Source organism: Monopterus albus, unplaced genomic scaffold (genome assembly GCF_001952655.1).
Source record: "Monopterus albus unplaced genomic scaffold, M_albus_1.0 scaffold65.1, whole genome shotgun sequence".
NCBI lineage: Eukaryota > Metazoa > Chordata > Actinopteri > Synbranchiformes > Synbranchidae > Monopterus > Monopterus albus.
In genome coordinates, this window is record NW_018127945.1 from 2,532,885 (window position 1) to 2,548,262 (window position 15,378).

Sequence of the window (15,378 nt, forward strand, 5' to 3'; positions counted from 1 at the left end):
AATATTTAAATCTTTTTCTCTTCTTTCATTCTTTTCATCTACAGTAAAGGAGATAAAGAGTAAGGAAGCTATATGGGTTGTTGGAGTGCTTTCAGTTTTCTTTCAACAATGATTTTCCTCCTCTGACACCATACATATGCATAGCATATATGTATTAATGGCAAATCACTTCACAAGAGAGGAATGCAATGTAACATTACTAGGATATGCTATTTGGGTGCAAGTGCAAGCTTCTCTATTGGCAAGTGAAGTGTTTCACTCAAAATGAGATCAAATTAAACATATACACACAATAGCTGGCAGAACACAGCATCTAATTTCAATTCCAAAACATTTGCTTATCGAAGTAGAAAGAATTCCTGTCATAAAACTATATTTTATAATTCTCAACTCAACTCAACTTGATTTATATAGTGCTTTACCACAGCCACAGCTGACCAAAGTGCTTAACATACAATACAAATCTAAAATCGTAACAACATAAAAATAAAAACAATAAAACATACATTTGGGTCCAATCAAGGTAAAAAAGAGTCTCAGTCCTGTCCAAACGCCAATGAGTACAAATAGGTCTTCAAATATGACTTAAAAATGGGCAACGAGGGGGCCTGCCTCATATAAAGAGGCAATGCATTCCACAAATTTGGACCCACCACAGCTCCTAAAATGCACAGGAAGCCAGTGAAGAGATGCCAGAACTGGAGTCATGTGATTTGCCATGTCATCATAGTTGTATAATTTTGGAGTGAAACTCCTCTCGTTTATACTCTGCTCAGTGCTGTGGATCTACTGCCCTCTACTGTCACTGTTCAGTCAAAGCCGGTAGAAGCATCACAGAGATCTGTTTGTATTTCAGTGTTTTGCAGAAACCATGTGCATGCAAAAGAGGTCAGCTGTTTAGAAAATATAAGATTTCTTTCAGTTATGTAGTTCTGTTGTGAAGTGTGATGGTTCTGCTCACTTTTGCATGGCTTTTACATTTTTTGTGCTTTATCTACTATACTTGTTGTCATAGCAAAAGTCAGTAAACAGATGTATCACAGTCTTGCACCTGCATCATCACTGTGTCACCTACTGTACTGTACTAGAACTGATTTATCTTCACTTATTAGCTATTGCTTGTATCACCATCATGTTTTCCCCAGCACACACATTGTATACAAACTCTTTCTTTTTGCCCCTTTTTCTTAAACACGCACTTCAAACCTTGTTATGATTGTGCACGGCAGGAGTGGAAGGAGTCATAGGACTGTCTGGACAAAGATGTAAGCCACCTGACATCTTTAAATTCTTTATTGACTCATCTAGTATCCTTCCATCTTTTCATCCACATGTTATGCCACCTTTCATCCATTACTATTCATTTATTCATTGATTTTCCCATCTGAATTGATTAGCCCTTGCTAATTCATTCATTTAAGCATCATTTTCATCTGCATTTCTAACAATCATAAATACAGAGAGCATTATCACATGTAGCAGTATATTGTTTTATACCAGTTGTCATTTTTAGGCACAACCTAGCATTTATAAGAATAAATTTGTTCTGTGTCCCTTTATAATTTATAGTATAAATGTTGTTTAACATGATGCTGAGAGGCTTTCAGTTGGAGAGAAAATAAAGAAGGGGCCCAATAATCTAAGCAAGGCAGCACTGTCTCAAAGCTGAACAGGGAACTGTGTCTGTTTAACTACAGCAGTGGCAAACTTCACTCTCAAAGTGAAGATGATGATGATGAAAGAAGCTCCCCTATCAGGGCCTGGGCCAGCCAGTCCAGCCTGCACAGCCCAGATGATGTGTGAGTACTGCACACACAAAATAATAAAAATCAGGATCATCTCATTTTATTTCAGATTTTTTTTTTTTTTCCAAGTCTCAAAGAACGTCCAGGATCTTCAGCCAGTCAAACCAGTACTGTGGTGAACGAGCGTCTTCAGGAGCTGGTCAGAATGTTTAAAGAGCGAACGGAGAAGGCCAAAGAGAAACTCATTGATCCTGATAGTTCCGATGAAGACAGCATCATCCCATGTGAGTGAGAGTGTGTCTGTCATTCTCTGTTACACTCACCCACACACTGAGCTCACATACAGAATAAGTAGTAGGTTTTATCAAGCTTATCAGCTCTTGCTAGTTGTTACAGTACATTTTAACTCCAGGTTCAAAGAGTCAGCCTTGCCTAGCTGGAAATCACCACGTATGAAAGTCATACCCACACCTTGAACGGCCCTTTATATACACAATATTCTTGAATAACCTGAAACTGCTCAGTGACTTTCACTCTCAACTCACTCTTTATAACAAAAATAATACGCAGTATTAACAAGCAACAACCAGGGCAAACAATACAAAATAAGCAGTATAAACAGGCAATAAACAATGCAGACAAACAAAGGAATGCTCATTGAGATGAGATATAAGGATAAGGATAATCACCTTTATTGGCCAAGTATGTTACACATAAGGAATTTGTTTCCGGTACACAACCGAGGCAGTCATCTGCGGTACCAAGCAATAGGAATAAAAGGAATAAAAATAGAGTACTTAAAAATAGAGACCTGGGCAAGGCGCAAGTAAACAGTAAACCAGCATAAGGCTGTGTAATATAACAAAATAAGCAGTATTAACAAGCAAACAGTCCAAACAATGCAGAATAAGCAGTATAAACAGGCAGTAAACAATGCAGACAGACAGAGGAATGCTCATTGAAATGAGATAAATAGGAATAAAAAAAGTACTTAAAACTAGAGACCTGTATGAATGTCACTTTCGGCTTTTCCCGTTTAGGGGTCGCCACAGCAAATCATCACACTGACAACTCGCATGTTGACATTTGGCACGTGTTTTATGCTGGATGCCCTTCCTGACACAACCCTGATGTAAACAATGCAGACAGAGGAATGCTCATTGAGATGAGATAAATAGGAATCAAAATAGAGTACTTAATCTGTATAACCTGTACGAGGTATATTTACAGGTGTTCTCTTTTTTCTCTTTCTCAAGCTGTCCATCGCTCCTGCCTTCTTTTTCTCACTTTGTATCCCCCCCCTCTTTTCTGTTGCTCCATAGTTTCAATCCATTACTCTGAAACACCCACCTAGTACCATACTCTCCTTCCCACACTGAGTTATCTGCACTCCATAAAAGGAGGGATGACAGAATATACCGAGAAGCGGGAAGGAAAGAGAGAGAGAGAGAGAGAGAGAGTATGCAGGTAAGAAGGACTAAACGCCCACAGTACATGAATACATAAAATCACCAGCACAGGCTGAGGTAATGACACCCCCATCCCATCTGTCACATGGGAAACCTTACACTGATAAAGATATTTTTTTCTTGTCATTACAGTTTTTATAATCCTTTTGCAGGGAAAGTTGTTTTGCACTATGACCAGCGCAACAGATGCACCAGCACACAACAGGAAGTAATGAAACCACTTCCTACACTATTATTGTTGAACTATATATGTATATATACGGTATACATGCAGCCATATGATCCATCTAATGCGAATAAAATGCAAAAGTCATGGTTTGATTCACACTACAGTTGTGGGGTCACAGTTTGATACATTTTGAGCATGTCTGGGAAAACAAAGATATGTAAATTATATAAATGTAAATAATTTTATCTTATTAAAGCACTCAAACATTTACATATTAGATAGAAATAATAAAAACAAGAGGGAATAATGTCAGCATTTTTCCTACTTAAAATCCTAAATATGAACTAATGAAGGATCATTACAGCTGGGCTCAAGCACTTTATGCATAATTCTTAAGTCTTGTGTAATTCATCTGTACTGAAAAAGCCCAATTATGTTGGGCTGAATCCACATTCAGAAGCAGCTGGAATGCTACAGAGACAAGGCCTTTCACCCCAAAATCTAATACAAGTTCACTCAGATGTTCTCAAAGAGGGAAAACCTGCTGTAAATGCAAAAGATGTGTCTACATGGTTTTGACTGCTGATCAGTGCTAAAGATGAACTTGCGGTGATGTAAAAATCCTCCAGGATCACAGGAGAAAATGGTGAACATGAATGGAATCCCAGCAGTTAAAGCAGGATTACTCACAAGGAGAAGTGAGAAATAAAAAGCAATTACAAATAACCAAGATGCTTGACAAAAAAAGAACAAACAAAAGAAAAAAATTTTCAAGTGGAAAATAAAAAAATAAACATAAAAAACTCACAAACAAAATGAAACATATTATCTGACACCATCAGTATGAAGATAACTTTTGTTCCAAGTTTCTGGGTTGGTAGACTCTGGATGTTTGTGATGAGTACACAGCAAAGGGTTTTTAGAAAAAAAAAATATAGGTAAACAAAAACATAAAACAGATTAGCACACAGTAACGGTTCAGAGTATCAACAAGTCATCAAAGTGATCAAAAATAACAGATGGTTATACAAGATAATCTGCAGTTTAAAAGAAAACTTTTGCAGTTAATATTTTCTCTGTGATTTCTTTTTCTGACTGCACTGAACAGTCGCAAGCCCACCACACAACACTTCCATAGAACAGAAGGTTTACTCCCTAAAACATCTTGGGTAGTGCTTGAAAGCCAAACTAAGTACAGGGTCTCAGACAAACAGAGACTGATCAGACATATACCTTAATTACTGATGTATAATTTTAATAGGTACTATTGCCTGTTGGACCCTGTTTGGGACTAAGCGGTATAGAAAATGGATGGATATTGCCTGTTGGACCTTCATTACAACTCAGTAAGAAACTTCTTTTTCGAAAAGCTGCCTTTGTGAGTACCCCCTGTGGAAAGTGGAGGCAGTTTAACCGGACTGAGGTGTTGTTGTTTTTTTTTAAGAGGAACAGTAGGAGCAGAGGAGGCAGGAAGAATGATGGAAAGAGGAAAAGAAGCAGCACCCACACTACACCTCATTAAAGTTCTGAAACAGGTGGATGAAAAGGAGAATAAACAGACATTTTTTGATAAATTGTGCATTTGCTTAGGTATTTATTTATACATCTGAAAGTCTTTTTGGTGAAAATGGCTACTTTGTTTCCCAAGTAGCTGGAGCTTTTTCCTCCTACTACCAGGAGCTCAAGTCTTTCAGTGACAACAGTGCTGAATAATACTGTTGACTCACTCGTGTTCAGGTTATTGCATTTGAATAGAATTTACATATTGTTACACACACTGTATCCTCTACGTTGAACGAACACTGGGTTGTCATAATGTTATGTAATTTGTCTGCCCCCGTACAGTATGTGTGCAGGAGATGTCATCTTTTGTATGTGTTCAAGGGAATGACAGTGACAGTTTACAAAGGCTGGTGTTTAAAAAAAAAAAACTAAGATTTGGAGGGCTTTCTGTTTGTCAAGAGCCACTTCTTCACCTCAAACCAAGAGACAATCAGCAGCGTATTTACATCACTGAGTGCCTTCTGGAATTTGCAAAAATCAACATAATCCAATGCTGTGTTTGTGCATGTGTGTGTTTGCATAAGTGTGTGTATTCACTTGCACATTAGGTGGGATTCACCGTGTGTTGTTTCCCCTGACAAATCCCCCAGGTCGACAGCTTACACTCCCTCTCTGTCTCTCACACACACAAATACGCACAGTTGAATGTATGCATGCATGCACTCACAAATGCACTCGAGCACTTAGAGCATGGCAGTAGTTGACTCACTGATCTTCCCTGCTCTTTTGTTCCTGATACACCTGCTCAATTTACCACCTCCCACACACACAAACACACACGGTGGCTCCCTCCCTCAGACAAGCTGCTGGAGAAGAGAGACCCCGGAAACACAGAGCCAAATACATTTATAAGGTTTTGGGCTAACCCCTTACACAGACAGCTGTAAAAACATCAGGAGTTGGAGACAATCCGACATCTCCTTCTCTTATCTTATGCTCCGTATGCTTGGAGCAGCTGGACAAAACAAAATGAAGAATTCCATGTGTGTGTGTATGTTGTATGCGCGATGTGTAACTAAAACATTAATTCAGACATAATTCTTACACAAGATTAATACAAGAAAACAAGTGGTGTCAAGGTACACTTTTCAGAATCAACCTTATCTTCTAACCTTGAAGCAGAGCACACATGAGCAGACTTTGAATCTTACTAAACTGCATTAATAACACATTAAAGTCTAATAATTATCTGACTGATTTATTAATTTCTAACAAATTCCCCCTTTTGACACGATTTTTATTCTGTCAACCTAAATCAAATGTTGTGTGTCTTCAAAATCAGTGGTGTTGTGTCTCACCTTTTGTCCCTTCTCTCACCTCCCTTCACTCTTCCTCGGGCCTCAGCTCCTCAGCCTGCTGCTGGAGCTCAGCCAGTGTGTGGGGAAGAGGCGGTGGCACAAGAAGGTCCATCAGGAGGAGGAGGAGTGGAGAGTGAGGTGGAGGAGAAGCAGTGTAGTCGTTGCTGCAAGATGAAAACTCCTCATTGGATACAAGCCTGTCTGCACTACTGCTTCCCCGCCAGCATCGACCCCTTCACCAGTGAGATCCTAGTCCAATACACCACCCACTGTACTGTACTGAGTGGTAGAAACTTCTTTATTCAAATTACTCAGAAATGAACAAACACCCAGAGGCCTATCTGGTGGCTCTTCATTTTTCATCCAAATAATTTTGACCAAAAGCATTATTTATACTAATCAACAAGGAAGCTAAACACTCAGTGGCCATTGATTGTTTTTCTGAATGGCTTGAACGTGTCCTGACTCTACACCTTTGGGAATTCTTTTTTTTTTAATCTCCTAATATCTCTACTTCTCTTATTTTTTTCTCTCTCTTTCTCTCTCTGCAGACCTAATGTATGTGCTGTGGTTGCTTTTGGTGTCTGTGGCATGGAACTGGAATTTGTGGTTCATCCCGGTGCGCTCTACCTTCCCCTACCAGACTCCAGAAAATATTTATTATTGGCTGCTTATCGACTACCTTTGTGACTTTATTTACATCCTGGACATCACTGTCTTCCAGCCACGGCTGCAGTTTATTTGTGGAGGGGACATAGTGGTGAGTGGGAAATTGGAAGATGTTACTATAAGCTACTATTTCTCTATGAAGCTTCTTCCGGTTCTTTTAAACCAGGAACTCTCAATGAGACGAAGTAGACTGCTTTAGATTTTATAAAAAATAACCGTGCTGGTTTATTCAGAGGAACACAGGTAAAATTTACATTACACGCCCAGATCTTTCTCTCACCCTCTACCTGCGCGCAGGCAGCAGAAAAAGATCAAGATGTCTGGACCACCAAACCTATATAATCTTAATCATTTTTTGGGCTAGCCCATGCTACTCGGGGCGTCAAAACCGTGACGTCACCTGATAAGCCAGCTTTGCAGCTGGCTATAACGTTAGCCAAAACATGAGGAAAAGTCAAGGTGTGTGACTGTTGTTTTCGTGGTGTGTATCTAAAACAATTGGACATAACCTTACACATTAAGACAAATATTAAGACTAGCATTACAGTTGACACTAACAGCTCTTTGCCTGTAACCTTGACCTGCCTGCAGTCTGCACTGCAGGCACATTTACTGAACAGTTAACAGCCTGAGCTAGTCAATCTGTCTGCACTAAACATTTCTAGACAACAAATCTCTGAATATCTATCTAACTAGGAAATAACCTAATTTGTTACATTAGTATACAGTATTTTAAGACTGTAGTTTGCCATATATAAAAGGAGTTCACTTTTTAACAAAATAAAATGTAAGTTTCAGATTATAATGTGAACTCCCCAGGATCATTAATCTGTAATCATTTTGTTTTCATTACAGACTGACAAAAAAGAGACAAGAAAGAATTACACGACAAACAAAAACTTCAAAGTAAGTAACAAGAGAGCTGATTCAATGCTGGTTAAAATTTGATTCACTGATCAGTCCCAGTTAATCAAATGATCAACAAGCAGTACATCAGAGTGAGCTGGTACCTTCCTGCTTTACAGTTTGATATTGCCAGCCTTGTTCCCCTGGAACTCTTCTATTTTAAAACTGGCATCAACCCTCTGCTTCGCTTACCCAGGCTGCTGAAGGTGAGGCTTTATCACTGTATTTTACTATTTCAACCATTTTCCTGGATGGATTTTAAATCCATTCAAACCTGCTAGAGTATCAGTGTTCTGGTGACAACACTCAGAATTCTCTTGCTTTGTCAGCAGCACGGTGTGTGTGTTGTAATTTGTTGAACCACAGGCAACAATGTCAATATCAAATACATTGTCAGTAAATATGGCACCAATACGAAGCAATTTATCTCTAATGCTCTATGTATCAATTTTGGAAAATTTAAGTTAGTTATTCAGTTGTTTGACACCCAATTCTGAAATCTTACTTTACAAATATTTTTCTGTTTTGTATCTCTGCCCCCCCAGGTCCACTCCTTCTTTGAGTTCAATGATCGTCTAGAAGCCATCTTGGCCAAAGCCTACATCTACAGGTCAGCTGTAACTTTATAACATCTGTAGGCCTACATATAAAATTGTGGTAACTACGGCCCTATTCTGTCTTCATTACATACTTTTACAATGCTGGCAGAAATCAAGAAGACAGAAAGCTTTGTTTTCCTAGTCTCTGTATCTCTGTCGCTCTCTGTCTTCCTTATAAAGCATAAAGAGGTGCCATGCAGTGACACAGCTGAACAAATAACTGGTTCTAGATATTCAGTGTGTTCATGGGCATTGCTATCTCACTCTCCATCTCTCAGGGTGATCCGTACCACCACCTATCTTCTGTTCTGTCTCCACTGTAATGCCTGTATCTTCTACTGGTATTCTGCCTGGAAAGGGCTGGGATCTACCACATGGGTGTATGATGGTGAGGGCAACAGGTTGGTGGGATAAAAACACACATACACAACCTTTTTTCAGTTTTAATGATTAAGGACAGGGGTTTAAAAGGGATTGATTTGTAGACCGTGGTTTAGAAATACCAGAAATTTCAGATTAAAAATATAAAGGTGTGACATGCAGAGAACCAAGGAATGTGTCTACTCAGATTAATAATAGCATAACTGCTCAATGGGTCACACATACCTCCCATTGAATGTCTCCCTTAGCCTGTTCTGTTTGCATCTATTGACTATTTTCTTATCAGCTGGTATGTCATGTTCATTTCCTTGTTTTTCTTTCTGCTCTCGTGTTTCTCTCTGTTCAGTTACATTCGCTGTTACATCTATGCTGTGAGGTCCATAATCACCATTGGGGGTGTGCCACAGCCCACCACCCTATCTGAGAGGATCTTCCAACTCATCAACTACTTTGTTGGAGTCTTTGTCTTCTCTATCATGATTGGGCAAGTAGGTATATAAATGTAATTAAGACATTAGTGCCTCCTAGACTCTTATGTTAATATTCAAATTATGCACTGCATGCATAATGTTGTTAAATTAACAAAAAAAGAGTCAATTGGCTAATTTTACTCTCTTGTCTTCCAGATGCGTGATGTGGTGGGTGCAGCTACAGCAGGTCAGACCTACTATCGCAGTTGCGTGGACAACACTATTAAATACATGTCCTCCTATCGAATCTCCAAAGACGTCCAGAATCGGGTCAAAACCTGGTACAGCTACACCTGGCAATCTCAAGGCATGCTGGGTAAGGAGAATATACTGTATGCATGTTCATATGCATTTGTACAATTGATCTTTCAGTCAAACTGTGCCTTTTACTGTTTTCCATCCAGATGAGCAGGAGCTGCTGTCTCAGTTGCCAGATAAAATGCGTCTGGACATAGCTATAGATGTGAACTATTCCATTGTCAGCAAAGTCCCTCTTTTTCAGGTAGGGATTATGAAAATAATAATATGACCATATACACTCTGTAATACCCCTACTTCTTTAATTGGACAGCTCTGAATAATGAAGGAGTCCGTCTTTCTTCATTTAGTGCTGATTTATTTTAAACCACAAGTAAAAATTACAAACACGACCCGGGTTGATCCCCCTTTCAGAAACACACACACTGTCTGCTGGAAAAAGGAGTTCCTGGCTACACAGAGCCCAATACATTTACAAGTTTTGGGCTAACCCGTTACCCAGATGAAGTCAGTCTGCAGACTCCATCTCTTATCTAGTACTCCACATGCTTAGAGCCGCTGCGTTTCTACCTAGTCATAACAAGATGAAGAATCTCAATGTGTGTGTATGTTGTCACGTGGTGACAAGGCATTCATTTATTTATTCAGACATAATATTCTAACACAAGATTAATACAGGAAAACAATTGGTGTCATGGTTCACTTTTCAGAATCAACATTCTGTCTGCTAACCTTGAAACAAAACAGACTAGAGCACTAGAGCAGACTTTGAATCTTACTAAATTGCATCACTAACACATAAATTTCTAACAACTATCTAATAAATTCCCCCTTTTGACACATTTTTTATCATGTCAACCTAAATCAAATGTCCCTGTTGTTCCCAGATGAGGGATCCAAGGAAGAGAGAGGCCCCCCATACCACCCCTAACAGGGAAAGCCCAGAGCTGAGTACCTAGGGCAAAATCTGAAATAATAACATAAAATAATGGCATGTAAGCTGAGTCTTCGTTACTGTGGTCTTATATGTAAGCTTCTATGTGAAAGCTGATATTTTTAGCAATTATAGCATTTTTCAGACAAAAACATGGAAATGTCTAAACAACATATAGCAAATAATCATTCATTGGTTAATCATAACATTTGCAGGAGGAATCCATTATGCTGGAGACTAAAAATCTTCTACCAGTATCACACATTTATCACAAAATTCTACTCAATAATCAGAATCAATTACAAACCTGAGTCTACACCACCTACATGTATGCAAGAATATATGTGGATATGTGTTAACCCTTAGCAATAGTATGAAAGGAGGTCACGGTCTTCTTCCCCATCCGAGGGGTCCTCTTCAATCTCAGATACACCGGGCTTAGTGAGTGAGATCATGGGCATAGTTTCCCATGGAGATTGGTATTGAACCATCTCATAGGCAGGAGTCAATGGGTATCTATTATCAGTGGCAGTGGTGATACACTTTAGACAAAGATGCAGCTGCATCCACACAGGGTCAGCAAAGTAACTGCTGCCACAAAAGAAGTAAGCAAAGAAACCACTAAATTTTTCCACTTGACAAAATTTTTTTCAGATCAATCATCTATGTAATTTTTAATTCCTGAATGTTCAGTCATCTCTTCTGATAAGATTTTTAACCCTGTCAGGGCCCTAGCAATGGAGCCAACAGGAGCATTGTTATTAGGGATGTAAGTACAACACTGTTACCCAGTCATAGTACAAACACCCCCTTTTTCAGCCAGAATGAAGTCTAATGCCAATCTGTTCTGATACGACATAAGAGAAGTGGCTGCCAGTTGCTCCTGAAACCCAACAGCTAAATCTCTGGTAAGATTAGTAAGACGCTGAACATTAAAATGGACATAGTTTATTCCATCTACATTTTTATTTATGGTTACACAAGTATAATTATTTTTGACTGCAGTAAAGATAGGAGGTACTGCATCTCTAGGTGCCAATGGGTAATAAATTTCCAAATCTCTGCAGGCTGGTGTACTAGGGTTCTCAGTCATATGCAGCTCAAGCATGCAGTGTGTATAATTAGCATCCGACAAGAGAGAAGGCACTGTAAGCAAAGCAGGATGAGGTCCTGCACATACAACACAAGAGGTGTTAACTAATACTTTATGTGCTGCATTTTGAACCCATTCAAGCCAATAATTTTTTTTTGCACAAATCCTGTTTCTATCACTAATTTTTTCTGCAGATCAGATGAAGTGGAATGTAGCGTGAATCATCTTTCTTAGAGTTATCACGAGTGTATAAGTCATACAGACTATGGTTATAGCTCGAATTGGTTCACACAAATATCGTAAATTTCCCTGAAGGATCAGCACCTGAAACATAAGCCCCCAGTGCAAACATGTGGCCATTATCTGTCAAACAGGGCTCCTGAAGGGTTATGCACAAAGGATTACATTGATTTAACTTACAATTATCAGGGGCTGTTCCCTTGACTATATAGAGCCGATCTAACAAGGCCTTGCCCTCACATAAATGTTTCTGAGCATCAGTCGGTCAGTATCCCCAAGCTACAGGTCCAGTGTTCCATCCTACATCCCCCCAATAAGCACAGAGCTTAGAACGAAATAATGACCACATATTAAACTGGACATAGGACAGTACACAAATGTATTTATCAAACTGTCAATTGCTCTTGCTGAGGCCACCCAGAGCAGTCAAGAATGTCACATGTGTCTACCATTAAAGTGGAAGTTTCACCCAAATTAAAAACCAACTCGGGTGGACTCAAGACATTAGCTCTTTTCTCACGGTGTATGTGGGACCTTGTTTCCCACCACAATATGGGTACCACTATAACTAGGCTAACGAGGCCCAGAACACAGACAACCATGCCAGGACAGTTGCCTAAACTTGCCAGACTAGGCATTTTGTCTGCTGTCCCTGTCAACGTTTTTGTTCTCTGACAAATATTACACTAGTGTAAGTCCTCTTCTAACTGTGGCTATGGTTCTACAGGATTGTATATCAACTCAGGTAATGAGGTTCTTAAATCAGCCCTGACGTCATTCACTGTCTGTCCAGTTGGATCCTCAGTGGAGAGCAATGTGTCTTATGGATCCAGGTACTTAGCTTGTTCCCAGTGAGCCACAGTTTAACACAGTGTGTGGTAATTTCTGCTACCTTATAAGGTCCTTTCCAACGTGGTTCTGACCAGTGAGGTTTATGCACCTTTCGACAGACCCAGCTGTCCACTGCAGCTGGTGTTGGTTCCTCAGTTTGGTCCCTGCACAGGATTTCAATAACCTATTCAGAGACACTCATCACCACGTTGTTCAATCGTCTGACATATTCACTCATGTCAGCATGCTGCAAAAGAAGAGGTGTTGAATCTCTAGGCATAACAGTTAGAGGACAGGGCAGCTTTCTCCCTGTCAGGATTTCATGTGGGCTTACATTAAGCATCGCATTCAGAGCGGACCTGAGGTTGAACAATACAATAGGTAGAGTTTCAACCCAGGTTAAGTTAGTGTCTGCGCAGACTTTTGCAAGCCCTTCTTTTATAATTCTGTTTGCATGCTCAACAAGCCCTTGAGAGGCTGCATGATAGACAGCCCCAAACCTATGTTTTATCCCAAACTTCTGCTCAACCAAACGTAGATCATCGTTTGAGAAGTGTGTTCCATTATCAGATCTAATGATCTCAAATACCCCAAACCGGGGGATCACTTCCCTAGTGAGCCACTTAATTACCTCTTTACCTGTCTCTGTTTTTGTGGGTAAAGCCTCTATTCCATTTGGAAAATGGATCCACACAGATAAGTAAATATCGTTTTCCTTCAACTGTTTTATCAGCTCCCATATCTGTGAAATCAACAACAATCTCTTTCCAGGGAGCATCTGGAACTGGAAATCCCCCTAGCCCCGCTTTCAGCGTGGCTCTGGAGTTGAACTGATTACATGTCTCACATGTTGCAACAAAGTACTTGGTGATATCCCTAAAATGCGGATGCCACCAATTTTGAGAGATCAGACTATTAATCTTGGAGTTTGCACAATGTCCTCTACTGTGCACCTCTTGACACAGCAAGCTAAGTAGTCCCACCGGGGCCATTATTTTACCTTCCTGGTTTCTCCACAGTCCTGTCTGATCCTTTAGATGCACCTTTGCCTAGCCACGCCTGTTTTTCAGTAGGAGCAGCTTTATTTTGTATTTCCCTAATAGTCTGCAAGCTCAACTCTGTCTCACAAACATGACCCCCTTCTGCAGGGTTTTGACTCATCTGTTTAGCTCCCTGAGCTGGACCTCCTGGGTCCTGAGTAGCTGTACTAGGCTCCTTAAACTCTGACCCCTTAGATCTGGATCCTGTCTGTACTGAGCTTCCAAAGCTCTGACCCCTTAGGTCTTGGATCCCTTTATGTACTGAGCTTTCAAAGCTCTGACCTCTTAGGTCTTGGATCCCTTTCATAGCTCCCTGAGCTACCTGATATCCAACTGCTACCTTTGCACCCAAATCAGCTGCATTATTACCTCTGTTTATTTGATTCTCTGTTTTCTGATGTCCCTTGCACTTAACAATTGCCACCTGCTTTGGTAGCAACAACGCTTGATCTAATTCCAGTAACTGCTGCAAGTGTTTTACCGGATAGCCAGTTGAAGTCACAAAACCTTTTTTTCTCCAGTGGCACAAGTCTACTTGTACTGCCTGTACCACATACACAGAATCTGTGTAGATATTTACAACTCTGCCTTTTGACAGCTTACATACAGTCCATTTACATGCCTCTATAAGAGCAATCAGCTCAGCCATCTGGCCTGAACTTGGCTGTGGGATCACATCAGCTTGCAGTACTCTTAAGCCAGCTGTTGTGTCCTTGACCACAGTGTATGAAGCAACTAGACTGCCAGTGGCAGTCTGATGACTGTGACCATCACAGTACAGTGTTACCTCTGCATTAGGTAGAGGTTCCTTATACAAGTTCTCATGCAGTCTCATTTCTGTCTGTTTTGCTCACGCAATCATGATCTTGCTCAGTGACCATCTGCGTGGCCATGTTTGTTCCCTCACTTGTAAACTGTATGTGAGCTTGGTTCAATAGCTGTTGTAAGTTCAGGGTCCAATGTACAGACAATGTGAAATTTTTGGAATCCAGAAATGCCCTGACACCATGTGTGGTGTGTACAACAGTTTGATAACCCATTGTGATATGTGAGGTCTTCAGTATAACTCGACTGATCGCAGCGACATGTCTCACACAAGTTGGATGTCCCTTTTCAACATTGTCCAACTTAGAGCTGTAGTACATCAACACCTTTCAGTTGTGTCCTCTACTTCCCTCCCCCTTTTGAAATAGGACGGCATTCACAGTGCCATCCTTTTCATCAACATCTAAATGAAAAGACTGTGAGTAGTCAGATGCAAGCATGCGTGTGCCAAAGCCTGTTTAATGGCAACAAAAGCCTCCTCTGCTTGTGGAGTCCACAAAAGCGTAGGACCATAGTTCTTCCTCCTCTCGCAGAGGTAAAAGCACATGCACCAACAACTGGAGTTGTGGGCTGGTCTAAACAGCTGGATTTTAACTCATAAGTCTGTGCTCTAAGTCTGCCAGTCTTACCTCCTGGAAATGAGGCTGTGTGTAGAATTCCTCCTTGTACAACCACCAGGGGCACCATGCCCTGTGGTGCACTTTGTGGCATCTGTCTAGATAAGCCACTCTTTAATATACAGTAGGCTTCCGTTCTCCACATGGAGACGGCTGTGTGTGTGTAAATTGCACCCTGCAATCTGTGCTAGAATGTGCAGCTTGCACTGGAATGACAGTGCCACTCGGAGAATTAACTTCAACTGGCATTTGTGACTTGCATGAACTGGCT

General features: G+C 40.3%; 1 protein-coding gene across 1 annotated transcript in view; it reads left to right on the top strand.

The window, feature by feature from the left end:
• The window catches only part of LOC109962506 (cyclic nucleotide-gated cation channel beta-1-like), a 41,782-nt gene that overhangs the window by 13,083 nt on the left and 13,321 nt on the right, over positions 1-15,378 (top strand). Inside the window, exons 13-25 of the mRNA XM_020604280.1 lie at positions 45-59; positions 1,230-1,265; positions 1,698-1,799; positions 1,875-2,029; positions 6,291-6,485; positions 6,796-7,004; positions 7,769-7,819; positions 7,939-8,025; positions 8,365-8,429; positions 8,697-8,819; positions 9,146-9,287; positions 9,426-9,585; positions 9,674-9,771. Coding sequence (XP_020459936.1) covers positions 45-59; positions 1,230-1,265; positions 1,698-1,799; positions 1,875-2,029; positions 6,291-6,485; positions 6,796-7,004; positions 7,769-7,819; positions 7,939-8,025; positions 8,365-8,429; positions 8,697-8,819; positions 9,146-9,287; positions 9,426-9,585; positions 9,674-9,771 — 1,438 coding nt within the window. The remainder of the gene's footprint in view (positions 1-44; positions 60-1,229; positions 1,266-1,697; positions 1,800-1,874; positions 2,030-6,290; positions 6,486-6,795; positions 7,005-7,768; positions 7,820-7,938; positions 8,026-8,364; positions 8,430-8,696; positions 8,820-9,145; positions 9,288-9,425; positions 9,586-9,673; positions 9,772-15,378) is intronic.